The sequence below is a fragment of the Mauremys reevesii genome, linkage group 3 (genome assembly GCF_016161935.1).
Source record: "Mauremys reevesii isolate NIE-2019 linkage group 3, ASM1616193v1, whole genome shotgun sequence".
In the NCBI taxonomy this organism is placed as follows: domain Eukaryota; kingdom Metazoa; phylum Chordata; order Testudines; family Geoemydidae; genus Mauremys; species Mauremys reevesii.
This window is the reverse complement of record NC_052625.1, coordinates 199206011-199226466: the sequence shown is the minus strand read 5'-3', so window position 1 is coordinate 199226466 and position 20456 is coordinate 199206011. Positions and strand designations below refer to the sequence as shown.

Below are 20456 nucleotides of genomic sequence, written 5' to 3'. Positions count from 1 at the left end.
CCGTCTACCCTACCAAGTAGCTGGGGTTCACTGAATTCTGCACCGGGACTCTCTGCTGGTTTCATGGTGCTTTTCTCCATCTTTGGGACAGCATGACCACTGGGACCATTTCTCTCGGATGCAGACCAAGCCACAGTTCTTCAGGCTCTTGTGACACTAGGCTGCATTCCTTCAATCTGCGAGGACAAGAGTTGATCTTATTAGATGGGATCTCAGCCACACTGGCTGAAAATGCTGGAGAAAAAGGGTAAGCTTTCTTGTAGAAGGTAGGGGAATGGCTTGTTAGTTAAGTTTAGGTTCTGGAGAGCGTGTTATGATTTTGTAACCATTTGTTTCCAATATTTTACTTTCTACCATGCAAATCTCTGTTCTGTGATAATAAACTTACTCTTGTGTTTGCCGTGTCTATCTCTAAATGCTGTGTGTTAAGTAGAGTGGGGATCCTGAGTTGAATCTTGCAAGCTGGGGGCTACTCTTCCTTTGGGAGTAGCTAACCAAAGAGTTCTGTGACACATGGGGTCTTGTCCGAGATCCTAACCCCCTTGGTTTGGAGAAGGAGCCTGGAGGGGTGACCTGAGCTAGGGCAGGGGGATCTGGACGCAGTGGAGGAGATGCCGCACTGGCTAGTGGAGCAGCAGACAGAGATGCAGAAGACCCAGCAGGTGGGGCGAGGAGCTCTCCTGAGTTGGCAGGCAGAGCAGCAGCGGATGCTACAGGAGTTTATTAAGGAGAGGTCTCCAACACAGCAGCAGCTCCTTCAGCTGTTAGTAATTTTCAGTGAGGGAACTGGAAACTGGGCAGTTGGCCAGGGACATAAAATGGCCCTGTGAGATGCCCCCAGTGCCTTTTTAGCACGTGGTTGCCCGTGCTGGATGGTACTTGGGTGGTTGGGTGCTACAACTGGCCCCTTATCTCACCAGCAAGGCTCAAACAGCCTATACGGCCCTGAGCAAACCCCAGACCAGAGACTGTGACCCTCTGAAAGCCACTATTCTGGCCAGGGTGGGCCTGTCAGTGGAGAGGTACCACCAGAAATGTAGAGAGGCCAGGTGGAATACGTCCCAGGACATTCTCACAGAAGAGGTCAGACTGGGCCACTCAGTGCTTGAGGCCAGATCGGCAGGACATAAAGACCCTGATGGACTCAATTATCCTTGAGCAGTTTATGCAGAGCCTCCCCAAGGCTTCTAGGGTCCGGGTCTGGAGGCATCAGCCAGAATCATTAGACGCTGCAGTAAAACTAATGGAGGAGTATGTGGAAGTAGGTTTCCCATGGAGACAACTGCATCCCCCTACAAGCTGGGAAAGGGGAAGGAAGATTAAGGATCTTCCTTCATCAAAAGCCAGGAAAGGGATGCAAGGGGCGAATACAAGTGCTCTGACTGGTGACGCAGTAGTTTACCAGCGTGGGAGCCAAGGACCCAAAAAGAAAGACTGCCCATACATGGGCTGCGGGTTCACGGAACTCAGTGGGTTGGCCGGTGTAAAAGGCAAGTCTGGGATAAAGACAGTTCCCATTAGAATAGGCCAGGAAGCCACAAGCGGAGTTGTAGACTCAGCAGCTTCATGTTCCCTAGTCTGAAGCACCTTGGTTAGGCCACAGTGGCAACAGAAAGGGGTGACGATAACCAGCCGCTGCATGCATGAATACTTGCTCCATGACTGTCATCCCATTGACGGTAGGAAGAAGGACTCAGTGGCAGAGAGTAGGTGTGGTAAAGTCATTATCCTATATGGTCATGATAGGACCGGACCGGACTCCATTTCTCTTGAGTAAGGACAAAAGATGGAGGGGGAGACCCACGGGAAGATTGCTACTGTGACTCAGGAGTTCACATTTGTTAGTGGGTGGGTGAAATCTAATTATAAAACATACTCCCCGAACTGAGGTGTCTGCCCTGCTTTTGTCAGTCTGCCCTGAAATTGGCACTCACAGTCGTGAACCACTCCGGACAGCATGACAAGCAGAGACAATGACATTTCCCCCCAGAGGATCCGTTGCTGATGGCAGTTGGGTTCAGGCAGTTGGTCCAGCAGCAGGATCACGGCAGGGAGGGGTCTCTGCAGTGCGCAGAGCAGAGAGGGAGCTTGCCAGGGTGCACACAGGTAACATAAGGTGATGGGATACAATATGGGACAGCGGCAGTGCCAGGCACAGGGACCATCACAGCAACTGTGTCATCACTCCAGTCTACTTGGAAACTGGGTTTCCGAGGGCTGCTGCTGGGTAGTCAGAGCACTTTATCGGTACAGGAGTCGGGAACAGCAGTGGGAATTGGGTAGGACAGTGTGTCTGTATAGGGGCGGGGAAAAGCACGGGGTGATGGGGCAGTGCCTGGGGTCAGTGTCTGGGCAGTGGGGGTGGTGTCTGGCGGGGGTGGGGCAGTGTTGGGCATGGCTGTATGTGGCAGAGGTGGGGGGGCATGTCATGTGGGGAGGCAGGGACAGGCAGGGACGGTGCTGGCAGGCAGACAGGCTGGGGAGGATGTATTTGGCCGGGGGCGCAATGAGGCAGTTGGGGTGGGGTGGGGTGGGGGATCAGTGTCTGGCAGGGGGCAGTGGGGGGCTCCCTGTCTGGTGGGGGCAGTGTCAGGCAGTGGGGCCAGGCAGTGTCTGGCAGGGCAGGATGCGCTGCCCCTGGGGTGGGTTTTGCTCAGGCTGTTGGATGCCTCCTTGCTGCAGGGCCCCTGGGGTGCCACACACAGGGTTGGACCCTACAGTCTCTCTGGCTCCAAAATGAGCTGCAGCCCCTGTAAGCATCCCTTGCCAATGCGCACCCAGGGCCGGTGCAAGAACTTCCACCTTGCGCGACCCCCACACCCAGCTAACACTCCGCCCTCCCCCCCGCGGCAGCTAACCGCGCCCACCCGCCCCTCCCACCCGAGGAGCCCCCTCCCCCCGCGCAGCTAACCCCTCCCGCCATCACCCCCCTACTCGGGGTGCCGCCCCCGCAGCCGCTACCCCCACCCCCCGGGAAGCCCGCCCCGCGGCAGCTAACCCCGCCCGGGGAGCCCCACCCCAGCTCTCCTCCGCTGCGCTCTAATTCCCCTCACCTCCCAGGCTGGCGGCGCGGCGCGGCGCGAATCGGAGGAGACTTACAGCTGGGCCCTGTGCTCGGCGGAGGAGGCAGAGGGGAGGTGATCTGGAGCTGGGAGCGGCTCCCCTGTGCGCCCCTCCCCATTACTGCGGACACCCCCTCCATGCCCCCCCCAGCTCACCTCCACTCCATCGCCTCCCCTGAGCGGGCTTTTCGGCGGCCGCCTAGTGGTTGCAGCGCCCTGTGCGGCCCCAGGCTTCGGGGCTAGGCGCGGTCGGGAGGCGGGGATGGGACCCGTCCTGACACCGCGTTGGAGGCTCCTCCGGCCGGGCGGCGGCATTAGGCGGAAAGTCTGTGCCCCCGTCACTCGTCCCCAGGTGCGCGCGGCTGCCCATGGAGCGCGTGGGGCGCTGGCTGGGCCGCCCCCGGGAGATCTACAACCTGCTGCGGTTCAAGATGGGCGGCGGCGCGGCGGTGATGCCCCGGCTGGACCAGGTGAGCAGAGCGGGGGGCGGGCTGGGCCGGGGGGGCTGGCCCCGGGGCGTCTCGTCTGAGCCCTGAAACCAGCGTCCAACCTTGATGCTGCCCTGTTAACAAGTAGGTGCCTGCAGCTGTTTGGTGCTCCCCTCTATCCCTATGGCAGCGTGCCGGCTCCCTGAAGTGGGACTAGCTGAGGCTCTTGGTGCTTGAGAGCAGGGCCGCCCAGAGGGGGAGGCAAGTGGGGCAATTTGCCCCGGGCCCCACAGGGGCCCCCACGAGAGTTTTTTGGGGCCCCTGGAGTGGAGTCCTTCACTTGCTCCGGGGGCCCCGGAAAACTCTCGTGGGTCCAGGGTCCCCAGAGCTTCTTTGGTGGTAATTCGGTGGCGGGGAGGGGGGGGGAGGGCCTTCCACTGAGACCCGCCACCGAAGTGCCCTGAAGACCCACGGCAGGGGGTCCTTCCGCCCCAGGACCCACCGCCGAAGAGCTGGGTCTTTGGCGGTAATTTGGCAGCAGGGGCCCCCTGCCGCGGGTCTTCGGGGCACTTTGGCGGCGGGTCCCGGAGCGGAAGGACCACCTGCTGCTGAATTACCACCGAAGCAGGGGCCCCCCGCCGCCAAGGACCCCAGGCCCCCTGAATCCTCTGGGCGGCCCTGCTTGAGGGCAACATGGTTGTTTCCAGACCAAAGTCTTATTGAATGTTTCCAGCTGAAGGGAAAGGGTCTTGACATGTGCCAGCTGGCCAAGGCAAGGCCCTGACCCGGAGTCTGTGGCACAATATTCATTGTGAGGTCCGAGTGAAGGACACTGGATCAAGGTAAGACAATGGGTGGAGGGACACAAAGTCCATCTTCGGCCAGCAGTTAATGTCACGTAGACCCATGGTAACAGCTGCTGAAGTCCAATCCTGCTCCTATAGAATCCAGTGCCAAAACTCCCACTGACTTCAGTGGGAACAGGTCACTTCTTTCTGGGGCAGGATCAGACTCAAGTCCTAGAGGTGAAAGACTCCGTCAGCACTGTACTAATCCTATGAATTACCCACAGTAAAGCCAGCCGTACTGGCTAAGGCACCAATCCTGCAAGTCACCCTGACTGGATGCAGAAGTCTGCCTGAGCACCAAGAGTTGCCGGAGCAGTAGAGCCTAAGACCTGGCCGACACTACAAAGTTAGGGTGACATAAGCCACCTTGCATTGACCTAGTTGTGCATGTGTCTACACTTAAATTTGTCTCCCGCCAATGTAAGTGTCCCATTACAGCGACGCGGTAGCACTATCTCCCCAAGTGGCACTGAGCCATGGTCGATATACCAATGTTGACATAGCACGAGTGTAGACATTGCATTACTTATATTGACCCTAACAGTCCTCCAGCAGCTGTCCCACAATGCCAGACACCAACTGCTCTGGTCACGGTTGTGAACTCTACTGCCCTCAGGTCACAGAGACCGGAAGGCCCCTCTCTCCTTTAAAGTTACATGAATTTTTGAAATGCCTTTTCCTCATGGTACAGCTCGGCAAGCATACCTAGCAGCTCCCCTTTGTTGTGTGCCGCTGCCCAGCTGACCGTGCTGGCTACACACTCCAGACGCGCTCTGGCTGGGAGTGGACAGGAGATACTGGATCTCCTGGGCCTGTGGGGAGAAGAGGCTGTACAGGCAGAACTCCAGACAAGCCATAGAGAGGTGGACAGCTATGAGCAGATTGCACGGGGGATGCAGAAGAAGGGATACTGTCACGTCCCACACCCAGTCAATTCTTCTTATGGCTCTGCAAATACCGGAGGATCATGTCCCTTGTGCTTGCAACGCTTGTGATAAAGGTGCAGCGCTGGGCAGGCTCTATGCTTCTGTCGGAGATGGCGCACAAGGAGAAGAGCGATGTGGGTTTGTGGGTTTTAAAAGAAAAGTCATGAAAATTATGCGATATAGATGATATTCTGGGCTGGAGACACTGGGAAATTGACCCCTTGCTCTCGTCACCCCTGCACGACTCATTTCTGCCCCATCATGCATTGCCAAAGCTTCCCAAAGGACAATGGGCTGGAGGTGGAGAGTTGCACACTGATCTACCTACTCATGATGCACTACACTGTGCATCGACACAAGCACTCCTGGTGAGTATGCGCAGCACCAACACAAGGAGCCAAGCATGGGTAACCCACACACCTCCTGGGTGTGGTGCTCTGTTCCCTCTAGTGGCATTGAGACCATTTAGAGATGAATGAGTCTGCTACAGCCCTGGGGCTACCTGGCTTTTAACTTATGCAGTTGAGACTCATGCATTTAGCTCCAGAGGTCCCAGGTTCATAGAATCATAGAATATCAGGGTTGGAAGAGACCTCAGGAGGTCATCTAGTCCAACCCCCTGCTCAAAGCAGGACCAATCCCCAACTAAATCATCCTAGCCAGGGCTTTGTCAAGCCTGACCTTAAAAACCTCTGAGGATGGAGATTCCACCACCTCCCTAGGTAACCCATTCCAGTGCTTCACCACCCTCCTAGTGAAAATGTTTTTCCTAATATCCAACCTAATCCTCCCCAGAGGTGAAAGTAAGCCGGTCCGGTCCGGTGCACTGGCAAGAGCCAGTATGCCATGCTGGACTGCACCAACTTCCATGACGGGGATTGAAAGGGCTCTGGGCTGCCTGTGGCTGCGGGCAGCCCAGAGCCCTTTGAATCCTGGCCACAGCTCTGGCGGCCAGGTTGGGGCCAGGATTTAAAGGGCTCCAGGCTTCCCTCAGCAGCAGGAGCTCTGAGCCCTTTAAATCCCTGCTCCAGCCCCGCAAAGCTCGGGGTTCCCCCTGGCAGCCAGAGCCCCGGGCCCTTTAATTTGCCCCTGAGCCTCAGGGGGGCTCCCAGCCACCTCTTCAGCTGGGAGCCCCTGGTTGATTTAAAGGCCCTGGGTCTCCCAGCCACAGCTGGTTCCCCAGGGCCTTTAAATCTTGAGAGGCCCTGCCTCTTCCAGATGAGGCCACGCCCCCCTCAGGATTCCAGCAGTACCCGTAAATCCTGTAAGTTACTTTCACCCCGATCCTCCCCCACTGCAACTTGAGACCATTGCTTCTTGTTCTGTCAATTACTCCTTGTTGGATCCCACTTGCCAACAAGGGGGGTCTGTCGGTGTTACGTATGCACACACACACGCAATATATTAACTGTGACGGCTGTACGCCAGTGTAACTTGTGTCAGCCAAAGTTTGCAGTGTAGCTGTGGCCTAAGACACAGGTCCTGCAAGTTGCTCTATGTGGATGTGATCAGTGAGTGTCATTGGGGCTCACTGAGAGCAGATCTTGCCTGTTTTGCAGCCCAATGGGGCACACCAATGTTGATCAGCTAGTAGGACTGAGGCATCACTTTGTGTTCCCATGCTGGTGACTGCTAGCAGTCACTGTTCAGAAGGATGGTAAGTGCTATTTTTAAGCAACTATTTTCACATTGACACTAATGTGAGGCAAGTCATTCCCCTTGGAGAAAACACTTTCAAAATATGTTCCCCCTCGCCCTCCAAACAATCTCTGTTACAGTTAGGGCTGATCATTTCCCCATGGTTTAATTATCCCGTCTCCAGCTGAGATGAGATGGGGAATGGTCTGTCTAAAAACGTGGATGGATATAGGGAATTCAATATGAACAGATCCCTCTTGGTCTGAAAGTTTTTGGGTTGTAAAATTCTCCATTGGTCAATAAAAGATACTAAACCAACACTTTCACCTTCTATCTTGCTCCTGTCTGAAAATGTTTTACCTGTCTAGCATTACAAGTGATACCAAAGAGTACTGCAACAGACAGAGATCGGAGAAAACCCCATTTATTCTGGGGATTTCCTTCCTAGCTTTACGCATTGCATATGACAACATTTCATATCAAGTTACTGTAACCCACACACCTCCTGGGTGTGCTGCTCTGTCCCAGCTAATGGCACTGAGACCACCTAGAGAGAGATCATGAGTCTGCTCTACAGCCTTAACTAAACACTGGTTGGCTTTTAGCTTATGCGATAGAGGCTCATATACTATGCTCCAGAGGTCCCAGGTTCAATCTTGACAACTGGGGTCTGGTGGTGGTCAATTACTTTCAGCATTTCTCTGCATAGCCAGTCAGTTTGCCCCTGTTTGTGTTGTGCTTCCACATGAGGTTAGGGGAGTGAAAAATACAGGGAAAAGAAGGAAAATGTGAATGTAAAACCATAAAGCAGCAGAACCCAGGGAAGTGTAGTACATGGAACTAATTTAAACTTAAAAAACCAACTAGATTTCAAGTTGACTGTGTTCTTTTCTTAGCTATGCATGTTTATATTCCATAAAGCCTTGCAGTGCACTAGTGGACGGGCAAATAACTCACCTATAGATTTTAAATCAATCTTTACCATCTAGCAGCACAGAGAAGGTGCTATGCATTGAACATATGTATTGAGGCTGCAAGATATCCTGGTAGGTGACACCAGGGGCGGCCATTTCACATAGAGTTAAGTCACGGTTTGCTCCAGGGTGCATGGAATTAATGGGGAGGGGACTCTCCTTGGGGGTCCAGTATCAGTCATTGGCGGTCAGTGTCTCTGGGGCACACAGGGTTAAGGAATGGGTGCTCTCTCCAGGCCTCCCAGAGCTCTGCTAGGAGGCACAGCAGACCATGCTGCTCCCCCTGTGGTAGGGTGGCCAGGGACAGTGGGGTATCCAGTGTGTGTTCCTCCTTGCCACTGGGCCAGCTCTGCAGGGGCCGCCGGCTTTTGCACCACAGCTTCCCCTCTGGGGTCTGCCTGACCTTGCACACTTCCAGCAGCCCGTGTCCCCTCTGCTCTGCCCGCAGGACGCGCTCAGCGACAACCTCAAGACCTGCTACCGGTACCTGAACGAGACCAGCCGGAGCTTTGCCGCCGTCATCCAGGCCCTGGACGAGGAGCTGCGGTGAGTGAGTTCCCACAGCGGGGAGCTGGATATGGGGGAGGGATAGCTCAGTGGTTTGAGCATTGGCCTGCTAAACCCAGGGTTAGGAGTTCAATCCTTGAGGGGGTCACTTAGGGATCTGGGGTAAAAATTGGTCCTGCTAGTGAAGGCAGGGGGCTGGACTCAACTCAATGACCTTCCAAGGTCCCTTCCTGTTCTGGGAGATTGGTATATCTCCAATTATTACCTTTAGGGAGTTAATAGGCATAGGCTGTGCAGCAGGGACTGGTCATTCCCTCACCTAAACCTCATAGGAGAGGGTTAATTAAGCCAATGGGAGTGGCTGGGGATATTGGACATGGGACAGTCACTAGTGTAGCTGGGCTGGCCAGGACAGGGTTAATGTAAATGTATCCATACCATGGGAGCACCTAGCTTAGGTGGTCAGTAGAGGGTTACACAAGCAGCAAGAGCCCAGCAGAAGCATCACAAACAGGCACAGTCAGTGGGAGATAGGTACCTGACCTGCTTTGGAGCCTGGTGGCTTTTTCAGAAGTGCCTATCTGCATCACTAGGAGCCTAAATACCTTTGAAAATCTGGCCCATGGTCTTCAAGTTGGTAGAGTTTTGAGATCTTGTCCTTTCACACCAGGGTTTTATTCATAGTCTGGAAGAAAAAAGCAGCTTTCCTGCTTTTTCAGCTCCTGCTTGGTTTCTCCTCTGTGAATGATCTAGTCCTAACGAAGAAAATACCCTATCTGCACCTTCTAGCTAAACTGGAACCAAAAGTAACTAAGACCTGGTCTACACTAAAAAGTTAGGTCAACCCAGCTACATCACTCAGGGTTGTAAAAAATCCACCCCCTTGAGTGTTGTACTTAACCCGACCTAACCCCCAGCATAGACCTCAGAAGAATTCTTCCTCAACCTAGCTACTGCCATTTCGGGAGGCAGATTGTCTACCCTGATGGGAGAACCCCTCCTGTCGGCATAGGTAGTGTCTACCCGGAAGCACTACAGCAGTGTAGCTGCAGTGGCATTTCAAACGTAGACAAGCCCTAAGGCAAAATCTTTTCTGCACAATAGAAACTGATACTACTTAGTGAATGCCATGATTCGCTCCATTGTAAAGACTGAAAATAATATAGACACTGAGTTAGACCTTTTCTAATGGTTCTTAACATTCTGTTAGCCTTTTTGACTGCCACTGCACATTGATCGGATGTTTTCAGAGAACTCCAAGATCTCTTTCTTGAGTGGTAACAGCTAATTAAGACACCATCATTTTGTATGTATAGTTGGGATTATGTTTTCCAGTGCACATTACCTTGCATTAATCAATACTTAATTTCATTGCTCACTCACCCTGTTTTGTGAGATCCCTTTGTAACTCTTCTCAGCAATTTTGTATCATCTGCAGACTCTTCCCCCTCACGGTTTACCCCTTTTTACAGATCACAGCAAGACAATGAAACAGACCGCCTAGGGAGGTTGTGGAAGCTCCTTCACTGGAGGTTTTCAAAAGGAGGCTGGAGCCATCTGTCTTGGATGGTTTAGACAAAACAAGCCCTGCATCATGGCAGGGGGGTAGATTCGGGGGTTAGACTAACTCTTTGATTCTATGATTCTACCTCTCTGCCTCCCGTAGCTCCTCCAGTTCAGCCACTCTGGTGTCCAGAGCCCATACTTGATCTCTGACGGCCTTAAGCTCCTTGCACCGAATGCACACATACGTCACCTGCCCACAAGGCAGGTAATCATATATGCTGCATTCAGTGCAATACATTGGATAGCCCCCACTTTGCTGCTGGACTGTTTAATTTGAGAATGTCTGTTACAAAAGCCATGTGATAATTTCTAACTACTTTCCTGAGTAATAGGAAATCCCAAGTAATAGGGAATCGTTTTCTCCCTCCGTAGTCATGCTGTGTGCATATTGTACCTGGTTCTCCGAGCTCTGGACACTGTAGAAGATGATATGACCATCAGTTTAGAAACCAAGGTCCCAATGTTGCATAACTTCCACTCCTATCTGTATCAGCCGGACTGGAGATACATGGAGAGCAAGGAGAAGTATAAGCAAGTGCTTGAGGACTTTCCAACGGTGAGCCATTCGTTTCCATGTTTCAAACGATAATATAACCCATATGTTGACTAGTACCAGTATCCACTTCAAATATCTTTGCAACTTGGTATGGAGGAATTGCCAGTTGACTGAAGACATGGTCATTGGCAATGCCTGCTGGAGTGTCACCGGGTTTGCTGTTGGCCTGCATTGCCCAATATATGAATAAGGGATGCAGAAAACAATTTATCTGTAACTCTAAACTGCCCCAGAATTTGAGGCACTTCCCAGCTTTGACACTGACGACTATGTTTTAGAAGACCAAAATCATATCCATTCACATATCTACGGTCATGTAAATTTCAATGCAGTTGTGCATAATCGTGGTGATTTCGGGGCCACTCACTTGCACATGTGACTGCATTCAAAATTGGGTGGGAAACTACATGCTGATAAACTTTGCATGTGTGCGAGTAAAGGTCACCCGCTGAAAACTTGGCTCTAAAAGTTATATGTCCCCTTGGGAGTTGAAAAAGTAGATCAGCTTCATACTGTGAATGACAGACTCGTTAATTCATGCTCTCCATGTCAATAGACCTCAGGTGTGACATACTCTGCCCCCTGGAGGGAAGGGAATGATAGTAACTTGCTCTGTGACCTTCTGATGCCCAGTTACTTTGGTGGGGGCTTTGGAGAATCTGTTACTTACTTACAAGAGTCTTGAGGAGCTTGTTCTATTTAGTTTATCAAAGAGAAGGTTAAGACTCTACTGGAGAGCTCTTTAATCTAGCAGGCAAAGGCATACCAAGATCCAGTGACTGAAAGGTACAGCTAGACACATTCAGACTGGAAATAAGATGTGCCTTTAAAACAGTGAGGGGAATTAGCCATTAGGGCAAGGTAACCATGGATGTGGTGGATTCTCTGTCACCAGAAGTCTTTAAATTGAGACTGGATGTCTCTCTTAAAGGTATGGTCTAGTTCAACCAGGAGTTACTGAGCTCGATGATGGAATTGCTGCTGCTGCTGCTGGAAACTTCTGGCCTGTGTTATGTAGGAGGTCGGGCCAGATGATCCTAGAGGTCCTTTCTGGCCACGCATCTATGAAATATTAAAAGAAAACTACAATCATAGAGAAAGACTTGGTACCAAGGATAGGCCAGAAGAATAGCGGTATAAGGAGGCTCCTTCGGCTGTCAGAAGAGGAGGTTTGAGTGAAGTGAGAGAGAGAAAGGCTGATGCTAGGTGAATAGAGGATTCCGGGAGTAGAGAAAAGAAAGAGACGAGGTCTGGAAAATAAAAAACAAGTCCATTGGTTGCTTTAAGAAGGAGGAGGGCAGCTTTGAACTAGGCTCTGGAATACATGGAGAGCCGTGGGAGCAGTTTGAGGCTAGGAGTGATGTGAGGATGCTGCTTAGCCTGGGAGGAAGGCATCCAGTGGCAATCCACACATGCTGACATCTGGGGAGAAGGGGCTTGGGGAGGATATAGAGAGCCGAGCTTCAAAAGAACACTGGGAATCTTTTCTTTTCACTGTTCCCATCAGTTTACCTGCTGTTCACGTGCTGTGACTCTTCCCACAGAGTTTATTGTTGTAAGTCCATCATCCATGAAGTGATGCTGCCCAAGGTCATACTGTCTTCATGAAGATACAGACTGCATCTGAGCTGTGGCCAAAGATCAGAGGAATTTTTGTTTAAAAACTTGCTGAATCTGTGTTTACTGCTGAGTGGCTTGAATCTGCTGCCATTGAAGCCAGTGAGGAGTTTTGCCAATCCCTTCAGGGGGGAGCAGGATAAAACCCCATTAAGATGTAACCTATCGTTCTCTTAGCCTGTTAATGAATGCCAAATTCTGCTTCACTTTAGAATTCTGCAGCACTATGTATATTTCCTTGTGGTTTCTGCTGTAGATCTCCTTGGAGTTCAGGAACCTGGCAAAGGTGTATCGAGATGTGATTGCAGATATTTGTCACAAGATGGGAGCTGGTATGGCCGAGTTCTTGCAAAAGAAGGTTGAGTCCCTGCAAGAGTGGGATAAGGTAAGTAAATCTGTAAGTTAGCATGGAGCACATGCTCAGAGCAACACCCACAGTCCCTGTTGGAGGCCTGGCATTCTGCACTTGCCGCAGCCATCAGCATGCTCATTCCAGTTTCTTGTCCCCTGGGATTGGTGATGCTCACCCAGTTGTAGATAGGTACCCAAAATGAGCAAAGGACAAAGTGTTAACTCAGAGTCTTGCTACTTGGGCAGCCTCCTTCAGTGTGAATGTAAAGAGTTGTATTAGCGATGGGATCTCTGTGAAATTTCACCAGGCATTGAATAGCTGCTGTATGTTGCTACTGACCCTTGTGGATGACAGTGTTTGTAAATGACCACAAAAGAGCCTTGAAGGGACGGTGTTCCTAGCCTCTGTTTGCCAGAAGCTGGGAATGGGCAACAGGGGATGGATCACTTGATGATTGCCAGTTGTGTTCATTCCCTCTGGGTCATCTGGCATTAGCCACTGTTGGAAGACAGAATACTGGGCTAGATGGACCTTTGGTCTGACCCAGTAGGGCCATTCTTACGTTTGACTAGAATGGATCACTGGAGCAGCTGCTCTCATATGGGTCTTTCATCTGGAAGGCGGAACCCCTGAGCCGCTAACAGCTGTGGATGACACATTTCCTATTTTTCCTGAGTGGAGCCGTGTTCTGGTGGTAGACTCCATGCTGCGGAAGCATATTCCTGGTGTAGGGATCTTGGCTGTCAAGCACAGGCATGAAGAGACATGCTTAGGAATGCTCAGCCCATGTAACTTTGAATTCAGAGACGAAATCAAATACCACCGACATAGTCATCAAAACAAGGAAAGGCACACACGGCACACTCAGGTGTCATTTTGCTGTAGCCATTTGGACTAGGGGATATAGATTGATAAACGTTTTTTTCCCTTTCCAAACCTGGCAGTATTGTCACTACGTTGTTGGGCTGGTGGGCATTGGCCTTTCCCGTCTGTTCTCTGTGCTGGAGCTAGAAGATCCTATCATAGGACAGGACACAGAGCTTGCAAATTCCATGGGCGTCTTCATTGAGAAAGCCATCATCATCCGTGATTATCTGGAGGACCAGTTGGCAGGAAGAGAATTCTGGCCCAGAGAGGTAAAGGAAACCAAACCTTTTTTAGATGAGAACTTCTGCTAGGTACAGCTCATTAGGCAGTGTTAGTGTTGTGATGCAGACAGCTCATCTGAAAAGGACAGGACTGGAGATATTGCTACTGCTTTGATGCAGTTTAGTCAGAGCTAGTTAGGAGACTCATTTCGCAGAATTCACTTTCAGTTCCTATTCTGATACAGAAGATCTCTGGACTTTTTAAAAAAAACTTGCCCAAGTCTGTTTTGTATGGAGTTAGGCCAAACGCTTCTGCCCTAGAGCTCTGAGCAGTCACATTTAGCTGTGTGTGTCCCCCCCACAGGAGCTAAACCCTGTTGCTAAGATTGATAAATGTGCATGCTAATAACTGTCACACGACGGGATGGCAAGTGCATGGCTCCCATCCAAACATCTCATTCATGTGTCCATTAGAGCAAAACTCAGAGGAGAAGCTGGAACGTTGGCGCTGTTTTTGTCTCCCTGTGATCATGGCGCAAAGCTGCGATCTAGGAGACCAGGCTTATTGTCCTTGGCCATGCACCTGTTCAGCAGAGCATTTAGAGAAACCTCTGCTGTCAGAGAACACCCTAGATACTATTGCTGTGCTCCATGCCCCAGTACCACTGGCAGGATATGAAATCACCATTGTAATAAATGTGTAAGTGCATTGCAGAATCAGAGGCTTGGATATTCAGCTTCAGAGCTCCCACCTGGGTCAAATTCTTCTCAGCAGAGTGGGATCCACATGCCTTTGATTTGTTCCTGTCTAGAAATTCACCACTTTGGTAGGACTCTCTTCTAGAAGTTAGTCTCTGTATCTCAGTATGTCACACTGAGAGGGACCCTGTAATGGGGCTGAATGGAATTGGAGGCCAGAGTAAACTCGAGTGTTTTAAAGGTCCTTTTTCTGATCGCAGCGAGGTCTGAGTATGAGAATGAGGTGATGTTCAGTAATAAGATTTTTGTTTGAACGGTTTGATGTGGGCCCCCTTTGAATATGAATGTCTGAAAAGTGCTGACAGCTGAGTGCTGTTCCTATGTACTGTTGGCGTTCCCAGGTTTGGAGCAAGTATGCCAAGAAGCTTTCGGATCTTGCCAAGCCAGAGAACATTGACGTGGCCGTCCAGTGTATGAATGAACTGATCATAAATGCTTTACACCATATCCCTGATGTCCTCACCTACTTATCTAGACTGAAAACCCAAAGTGTCTTCAACTTCTGCGCTATTCCGCAGGTAGGTTAACATTTGCAGAAGTTTTAAACAGGATCTTCTAACTGCTTCATCCTCTCCCTTGGAATTGGATGTCTTTTGTGGTCTATGCGTAGTGTTCAATAGTAGCATTATTTAATAACGATGCATAAATACATCCAATGTGGAGCTTACCACGCATTTTGAGTGTTCACCTCATCCTGAGAAATTGTGTTTCCCCAAGGGAATGACTCTGCTTTTGGATATGGTGTGGGGGAGTTGGAAAGGGTTGCTGCCAGATGAATGTAAATAAACAGGACTCTTTTTTCTCCTAAACTAAGACAATCCTACATAGTTAATATTTCTGTTCTGTCTTCCTTGTCTTTGCTTCAGTCTTCCATTGTGAGCATTGCTTCTTTAGAAATCATTCCTCTAGCCTCTGCTTTAAGCTAAGCCTTTTACACTGTGGTTGAAATCTTGCCCCATTGAAATCAATGGGTGCTTTGCCATCAATTTCAAATGGAGTCAGGATTTCACCCTGTGTGCACGGCTTACAGCACAGAGTAAATGCTGTTTTTGTCATTTCTCCCTAGGTGATGGCCATCGCCACTCTGGCGGCCTGTTACAATAACAAACAGGTGTTTAGGGGGGTAGTGAAGATTCGGAAAGGACAAGCTGTCACTTTAATGATGGATGCTACAAACATGCACGCTGTCAAGTCTATAATGTACCAGTATGTGGAAGAGGTGGGTTGGGTCACTTGCTTTGAATAACTAACTTTCAAATGTAGATGTTCCCACTTTCCTCCTCAGGTCTATGCAGTTGGGGCTAAGCTGGGGGTACCACCGTAACCCTCTGTTTCAGCTGTTTAGTAACTTTCATTTTGCTTTGGCCAAAATTGCAGAAGATCTAGAAACGAGTGTAGCATGAAACAGCTTGAAGTAGTAAAGTCTGGAATGCGGCTGTTTTCCTTTGTGCTTTAGATTCTCTGTCCTCACTTATTTTCTGTTTCAGGTGTCATTCAGATTTTATACAAACTGTAGTATAATGCAACACTGATATTACACAGTTGTATGCAGTAGGGTGTTGCATTATGCTACAATTTGTGTAAACGCCCCATATTTCTTTGTATAAATACTGTATGGTTTCCTAGTGAGTCAACTTAATGGGGAATTTCACAGTTCCTGTCTGGAAAGTTTCTATCTTTCCAGAGCATCATGGAGAACAAAAGGCCTTTAATTGCTATTACTATGCAAATTGGCTGATATGTAGGGCAAAACTTTGGTGCCTTGACTCAGCTATTTCTAAAACTGTCATCCCACAGTCCCTTAATGCAGGTACCCCTGCAGTCAGTGGGAGTTCTCGGAAGTGCACTGGATGCTATACAGAAATAAAGACATGGTCCTCATCTCTGAGGAGCTGGTGAGAAGCTGCCAGCCCCACTGGAATCAATTACCATTGAAAACCAGGCCACCAAATTTTGATTAAACAAAATGGTTCTTGCAAGAAGATTGCTCAGGGGATGTCACAGAGCCATGGGCAGGGCCATTGTAGAGCAGTGCTAGCTACGCTTGGGTCTATGGTTGTTCCTAGCAACATTCTGTCAGGTTTCCCCTGGACTGTGTGGATGGGAACGGTCTGAAAAGTGTCTGAGAACAATATTGTGAGCTCATGCAAGGGAATACCTTCAAATCAGAGCTAACTGGTTCACAGTCAGTTCTTGCTGGCAAGATGCAAACGCTGCCCCTGAGTTAGATGGCACTTTGTAGTGGTTGTATGACCTCCGAGTAGCTGTGGGCTCATCTGACTTAACCATATTAATAACAGGGCTTATGATGGGCTACAAAATGTTTAGGCCCCATGGCCCAGCTTTTTAAAGGTTCTTATGTTCCTAAATCCCACTGAAACCAATGGGAATTAGGCACCTAAATATCTTTTAAAAATGTGTCCCTGTTTCAAATCCCAGTGCAGGCGGCGTTAGCCAGGACTTCCAAGCAGGAACTGTTACTTAGTTTTAAGCAATAGACTCCTGCCCACGGCTGAAAGTGCCCTACCGCAGAAAGAGCAAGTCCATGCAAATCCCAGCAGCATCCAAGAACGATAGGCCTCGGTCAGGCTAATGGCTCAAATGCCATTGCAGACTGACTCCTAAGGAGTACGGGCTAAAGCTGAGTTCAGCCGTGAGCACAGTTCTCCGACAAAACCTTCCCAGGGAAATGGGACTAGAATCTTGCTAAGCTGGTGCAGATCTGATCCCAGTGCAGCTTTCAAACTGGGCAGCTCTCCCATTCCTGGGGAGTATTGTCCTGTTCGAATATCCATGGCATCACTGCGGTGATACGGCTGCTGGGCGGGAGGTCCCGTTTCACATTTGAGGAGCTACTAGATGGTGTGTTGTTCTCATGGTTATTTCCTAACCTTGCATGGGCCTTTTTTCCTCTCTTCAGATCTGTCAGAAGATCCCAAGCACAGATCCGTCTTCTAACAAGACCCAGCAGATTATTGTCTCTATCCAGACAATATGTTTTCCCAATGGCACAGTGGTCTCCCGTAACCGTTACTCCCCCATCTACCTCTCGTGCGCCATGCTTCTGGCAGCGCTGAGCTGGCAGTATCTGAGTGCGATGTCAGAGGCGTTGGAGGAGGACGTACAGGCCAAGGAGAACTGAGGGTTGGTTGGGTGAAGGCAGTGGTTGGGTAATATTGGGAACGGGTTCATGTCTGTTTCCTATTGGGTCTATTGCCCTGTGGGATTCCAGACTGTGGAAGCTGTGAATGGAAAGGTGCTGGTTGACCTGCAGCTATTGGGTGTATTGCAGCCACTAGCTCGTACTGGCAGTCGGAGTCAGATGTTTTCGTTGTTCGGATTAACAGGTTACAAATGCGACAGTTGGAGTCTCTTTTATGGGAAATGATGTTTTACCTGACTTCTGACTATGATATTTTTAAATATTGCCTCCCTTGATTTGAAAATCTTTTTCCAATACAAGGCTATGTGACATCAGCATTTGTGAGTTTCCTCTTTCCTCTTTCTGTGCTTCGTATTCTTAATCCACTGTCTTCAATGCTCAGCGATTGTAACGGTTCCAACTTGCGTCATTGGGCTTGGCAGCTAACCTTTCCTCACACTGAGGAACTCTTCAGTACACCGGGGGAAGTTGTTTTCTGACCCCTGTCTAGAAAGGCGGTGGCCTTCCACGACAGTGATGAGTGGGTGCATGCTGTGCATCCCATCCTTGTACTACAGATTGCAGGGAGAGAGACTAGGTTGTGCCACAGAGCTGTGTGGATGCAGGAAAGTGGAGCTATTTATGCCATGTGGCCATCACACCTCATCTGCCACTTTTAAAGCCGCCCCCCGCCCCCCATCACCACCAAAATAAAGGATCCCCAGCAAGAAAATTTAACACCCGAGAAAATTTATTCCCCATTTATTTACCCATAACTGCTCACCAGGGTCACTTAAGCCCCTTCCCTGGATTTAAGAGAAGGAGCACCGCAAATGAGCGTTACCACACAAACTATGCCACCTTCAAATAATCCACATTGCACCTGGAACACAGGAGTAATGGGCACAGTTATCTGATCTGAATTTACATTGGACCAGAATGACCTGAAGAAAGCAACACCCATCGGTGTCAAACTACTAGAGATCTTCTGCGCGTTTAAACCTACAAACTTCAAGATTAAGCATAGGGGCAAGTGCCTATTGACCAGAACACACTGGCTTCCTAGAAACAATTAACAAAATGTGAGGATTTCTCACCCTGCCTGGCTTCGTTCCCCTGATATGCCAATCCCCTGTTTTCCCTCCCTCTGTATCCTTTCCTCCTTGCTTCCCCCCACCCCTTCACTTTTACCTCTTACTGCTAAATAGGAGTTAACAGTGTAACACTATTGCAAAAAAAAGCAAACATCATTCTGGGATGTATTAGCAGGAGTGTTGTAAGCAAGACACGAGAAGTAATTCTTCCACTCTACTCCCCGCTGGCTGATTAGGCCTCAGCTGGTGTATTGTGTCCAGTTCTGGGTGCCACCTTTCAGGAAAGATATACACAAACTGTAGAAAGTCCAGAGAAAAGGAACAAAAATTGTTAAAGATCTAGAACAATGGTTCTCAAACTTATTTGATCACACCTCCCTTCTTTGTGTCTGCAGTAATTCCCTCTCACCCCCCCACCCCCAGCCATATAGGTATATATACCAGGCGTGGGCAAACTTTTTGGCCTGAGGGCCACATCAAGGTTGCAAAACTATACAGAGGGCCAGGTAGGGAAGGCTGTGCCTCCCCAAATGGCCTGGCCCCTCCCCCCTCCCACTTCCCGCCCACTGACTCAGGGCCGCCCAGAGGATTCAGGGGGCCTGGGGTCTTCGGCGGCGGGTCCCGGGGTGGAAGGACTCGCCGACGCAGGTCTTTGGGGCACTTCGGCGGCGGGTCCCGGAGCGGAAGGACCCCCCACCACCGAATTGCCGCCGAAGACCCGGAGCGGAAGAAGCTCCGGAGGCCCGGGCCCCGTGAGAGTTTTCCAGAGTGAGTGAAGGACCCCGCTCCAGTGATACCAGGCACCTCTGTGTTCTTGGGGAACCAGGGTGCAGTATCCAGCCTGACTTATGAAAGACACCCTCCCCGCCCGAGCCTCTGCTTAAACCAAAACCCATCAGAGGAAAAAGCTTGCAGAGAGCAGTGAAGGGTGTTGGGAGACACACCTAGACCCCTCCTGACAAGGGTGACAAGATTAAGACATCTCCATTAGCATACAGAATGGAGAGCAGAGACAACTCCCCTAGCCTCATCTGCATGAAAGATGGGACAGGAAGACATCTCAATTTGCATACAGAATGGAGAACCAAGAACCACACTGAATTCTGGGACCAGAAAAAGCAGGGAAGCACTGCATCATGGGAATCTCTGCTCCAGATGCTAATGAACCTATGTCTGCACACACCCAGCTCAGCAATTATCAGACCAATTCTAGTAATGAATCTTTAATTGATATCCAAATAGTGAAGCCGCCTAGTTGCATTGTGAGCTCCCTGGAAGAAAACACCTCCACCCATAGCCAAGAGTGATCAGCTCCTTTTGTCTAGTCTAAAGAAAACCCTTGAGTTATCAGCCTTACCTATAAACAAATCTATTGTTCTCCCTTGAACAATTGTATTTTCTGTACAAAAATCCCTACTCACCCTCCAGTCAGGGTTCTGATGCTTAGATCCAAACTCTGCATCAGTTCACTAGGACTCCATACTCTCCTGACTGATCGTGCTGGGGACTCTGCCTGCCTCCTGCCCTCAGGACCCTCAGCTACCAGCATCATCTGGGAACCCCGACCAGTTCAAGCTTCAGGGAGTGGTGAGATCCCCTTCTCTCTCTCTCTCTTTTCATTTTTCCTTTCTACCTTAGGTATTAACCTTTAATAATGTATGTTATGTTGGTTTAGCAATAAATAACTTGTATGGTTAAGCTGGGTGCTTCTCTCTCTCTTGCTGAACCTTACTCTTTTGTGTTTTTATCTTCCCCCATTCACTCTACAGCAACTCTTCTTTTACCTAAGCTAAAGATCCCCTGCAGTGCCCAAAATACTGTGGGGTTTGCTCATCAAGTAGGTTACTGCCAGTACATTTGTGTTGTCAAGGTGGGAATAAGGATGTGCTGAATCTGGGA

At 49.9% G+C, this 20456-nt stretch overlaps 2 protein-coding genes across 4 annotated transcripts in view; both read left to right on the top strand.

The window, feature by feature from the left end:
* Nucleotides 1-1643: 1643 nt before the first annotated feature.
* LOC120401036 (squalene synthase-like) lies at nucleotides 1644-17740 on the top strand. Of its 3 annotated transcripts, XM_039530524.1 has the most exons (9): nucleotides 2022-2106; nucleotides 3415-3532; nucleotides 8325-8422; nucleotides 10322-10505; nucleotides 12379-12507; nucleotides 13419-13610; nucleotides 14663-14839; nucleotides 15388-15540; nucleotides 17242-17740. In XM_039530524.1, exons 2-9 carry the CDS (start codon nucleotides 3431-3433, stop codon nucleotides 17461-17463), a joined length of 1257 nt encoding a protein of 418 aa, XP_039386458.1. In that variant the 5' UTR covers nucleotides 2022-2106; nucleotides 3415-3430; the 3' UTR covers nucleotides 17464-17740. The 3 variants fall into 3 exon arrangements, with proteins under 3 accessions (XP_039386460.1, XP_039386459.1, XP_039386458.1); XM_039530526.1 differs by lacking the exons at nucleotides 2022-2106; nucleotides 3415-3532 and adding an exon at nucleotides 1644-1679; XM_039530525.1 differs by lacking the exon at nucleotides 3415-3532 and having other exon boundaries at nucleotides 1990-2106.
* Nucleotides 2039-20456, top strand: part of LOC120401035 (squalene synthase-like) — a 56260-nt gene continuing 37842 nt past the window's right edge. Inside the window, exon 1 of the mRNA XM_039530523.1 lies at nucleotides 2039-2106. The gene's annotated coding sequence lies outside the window, so the exon portion shown is untranslated. The remainder of the gene's footprint in view (nucleotides 2107-20456) is intronic.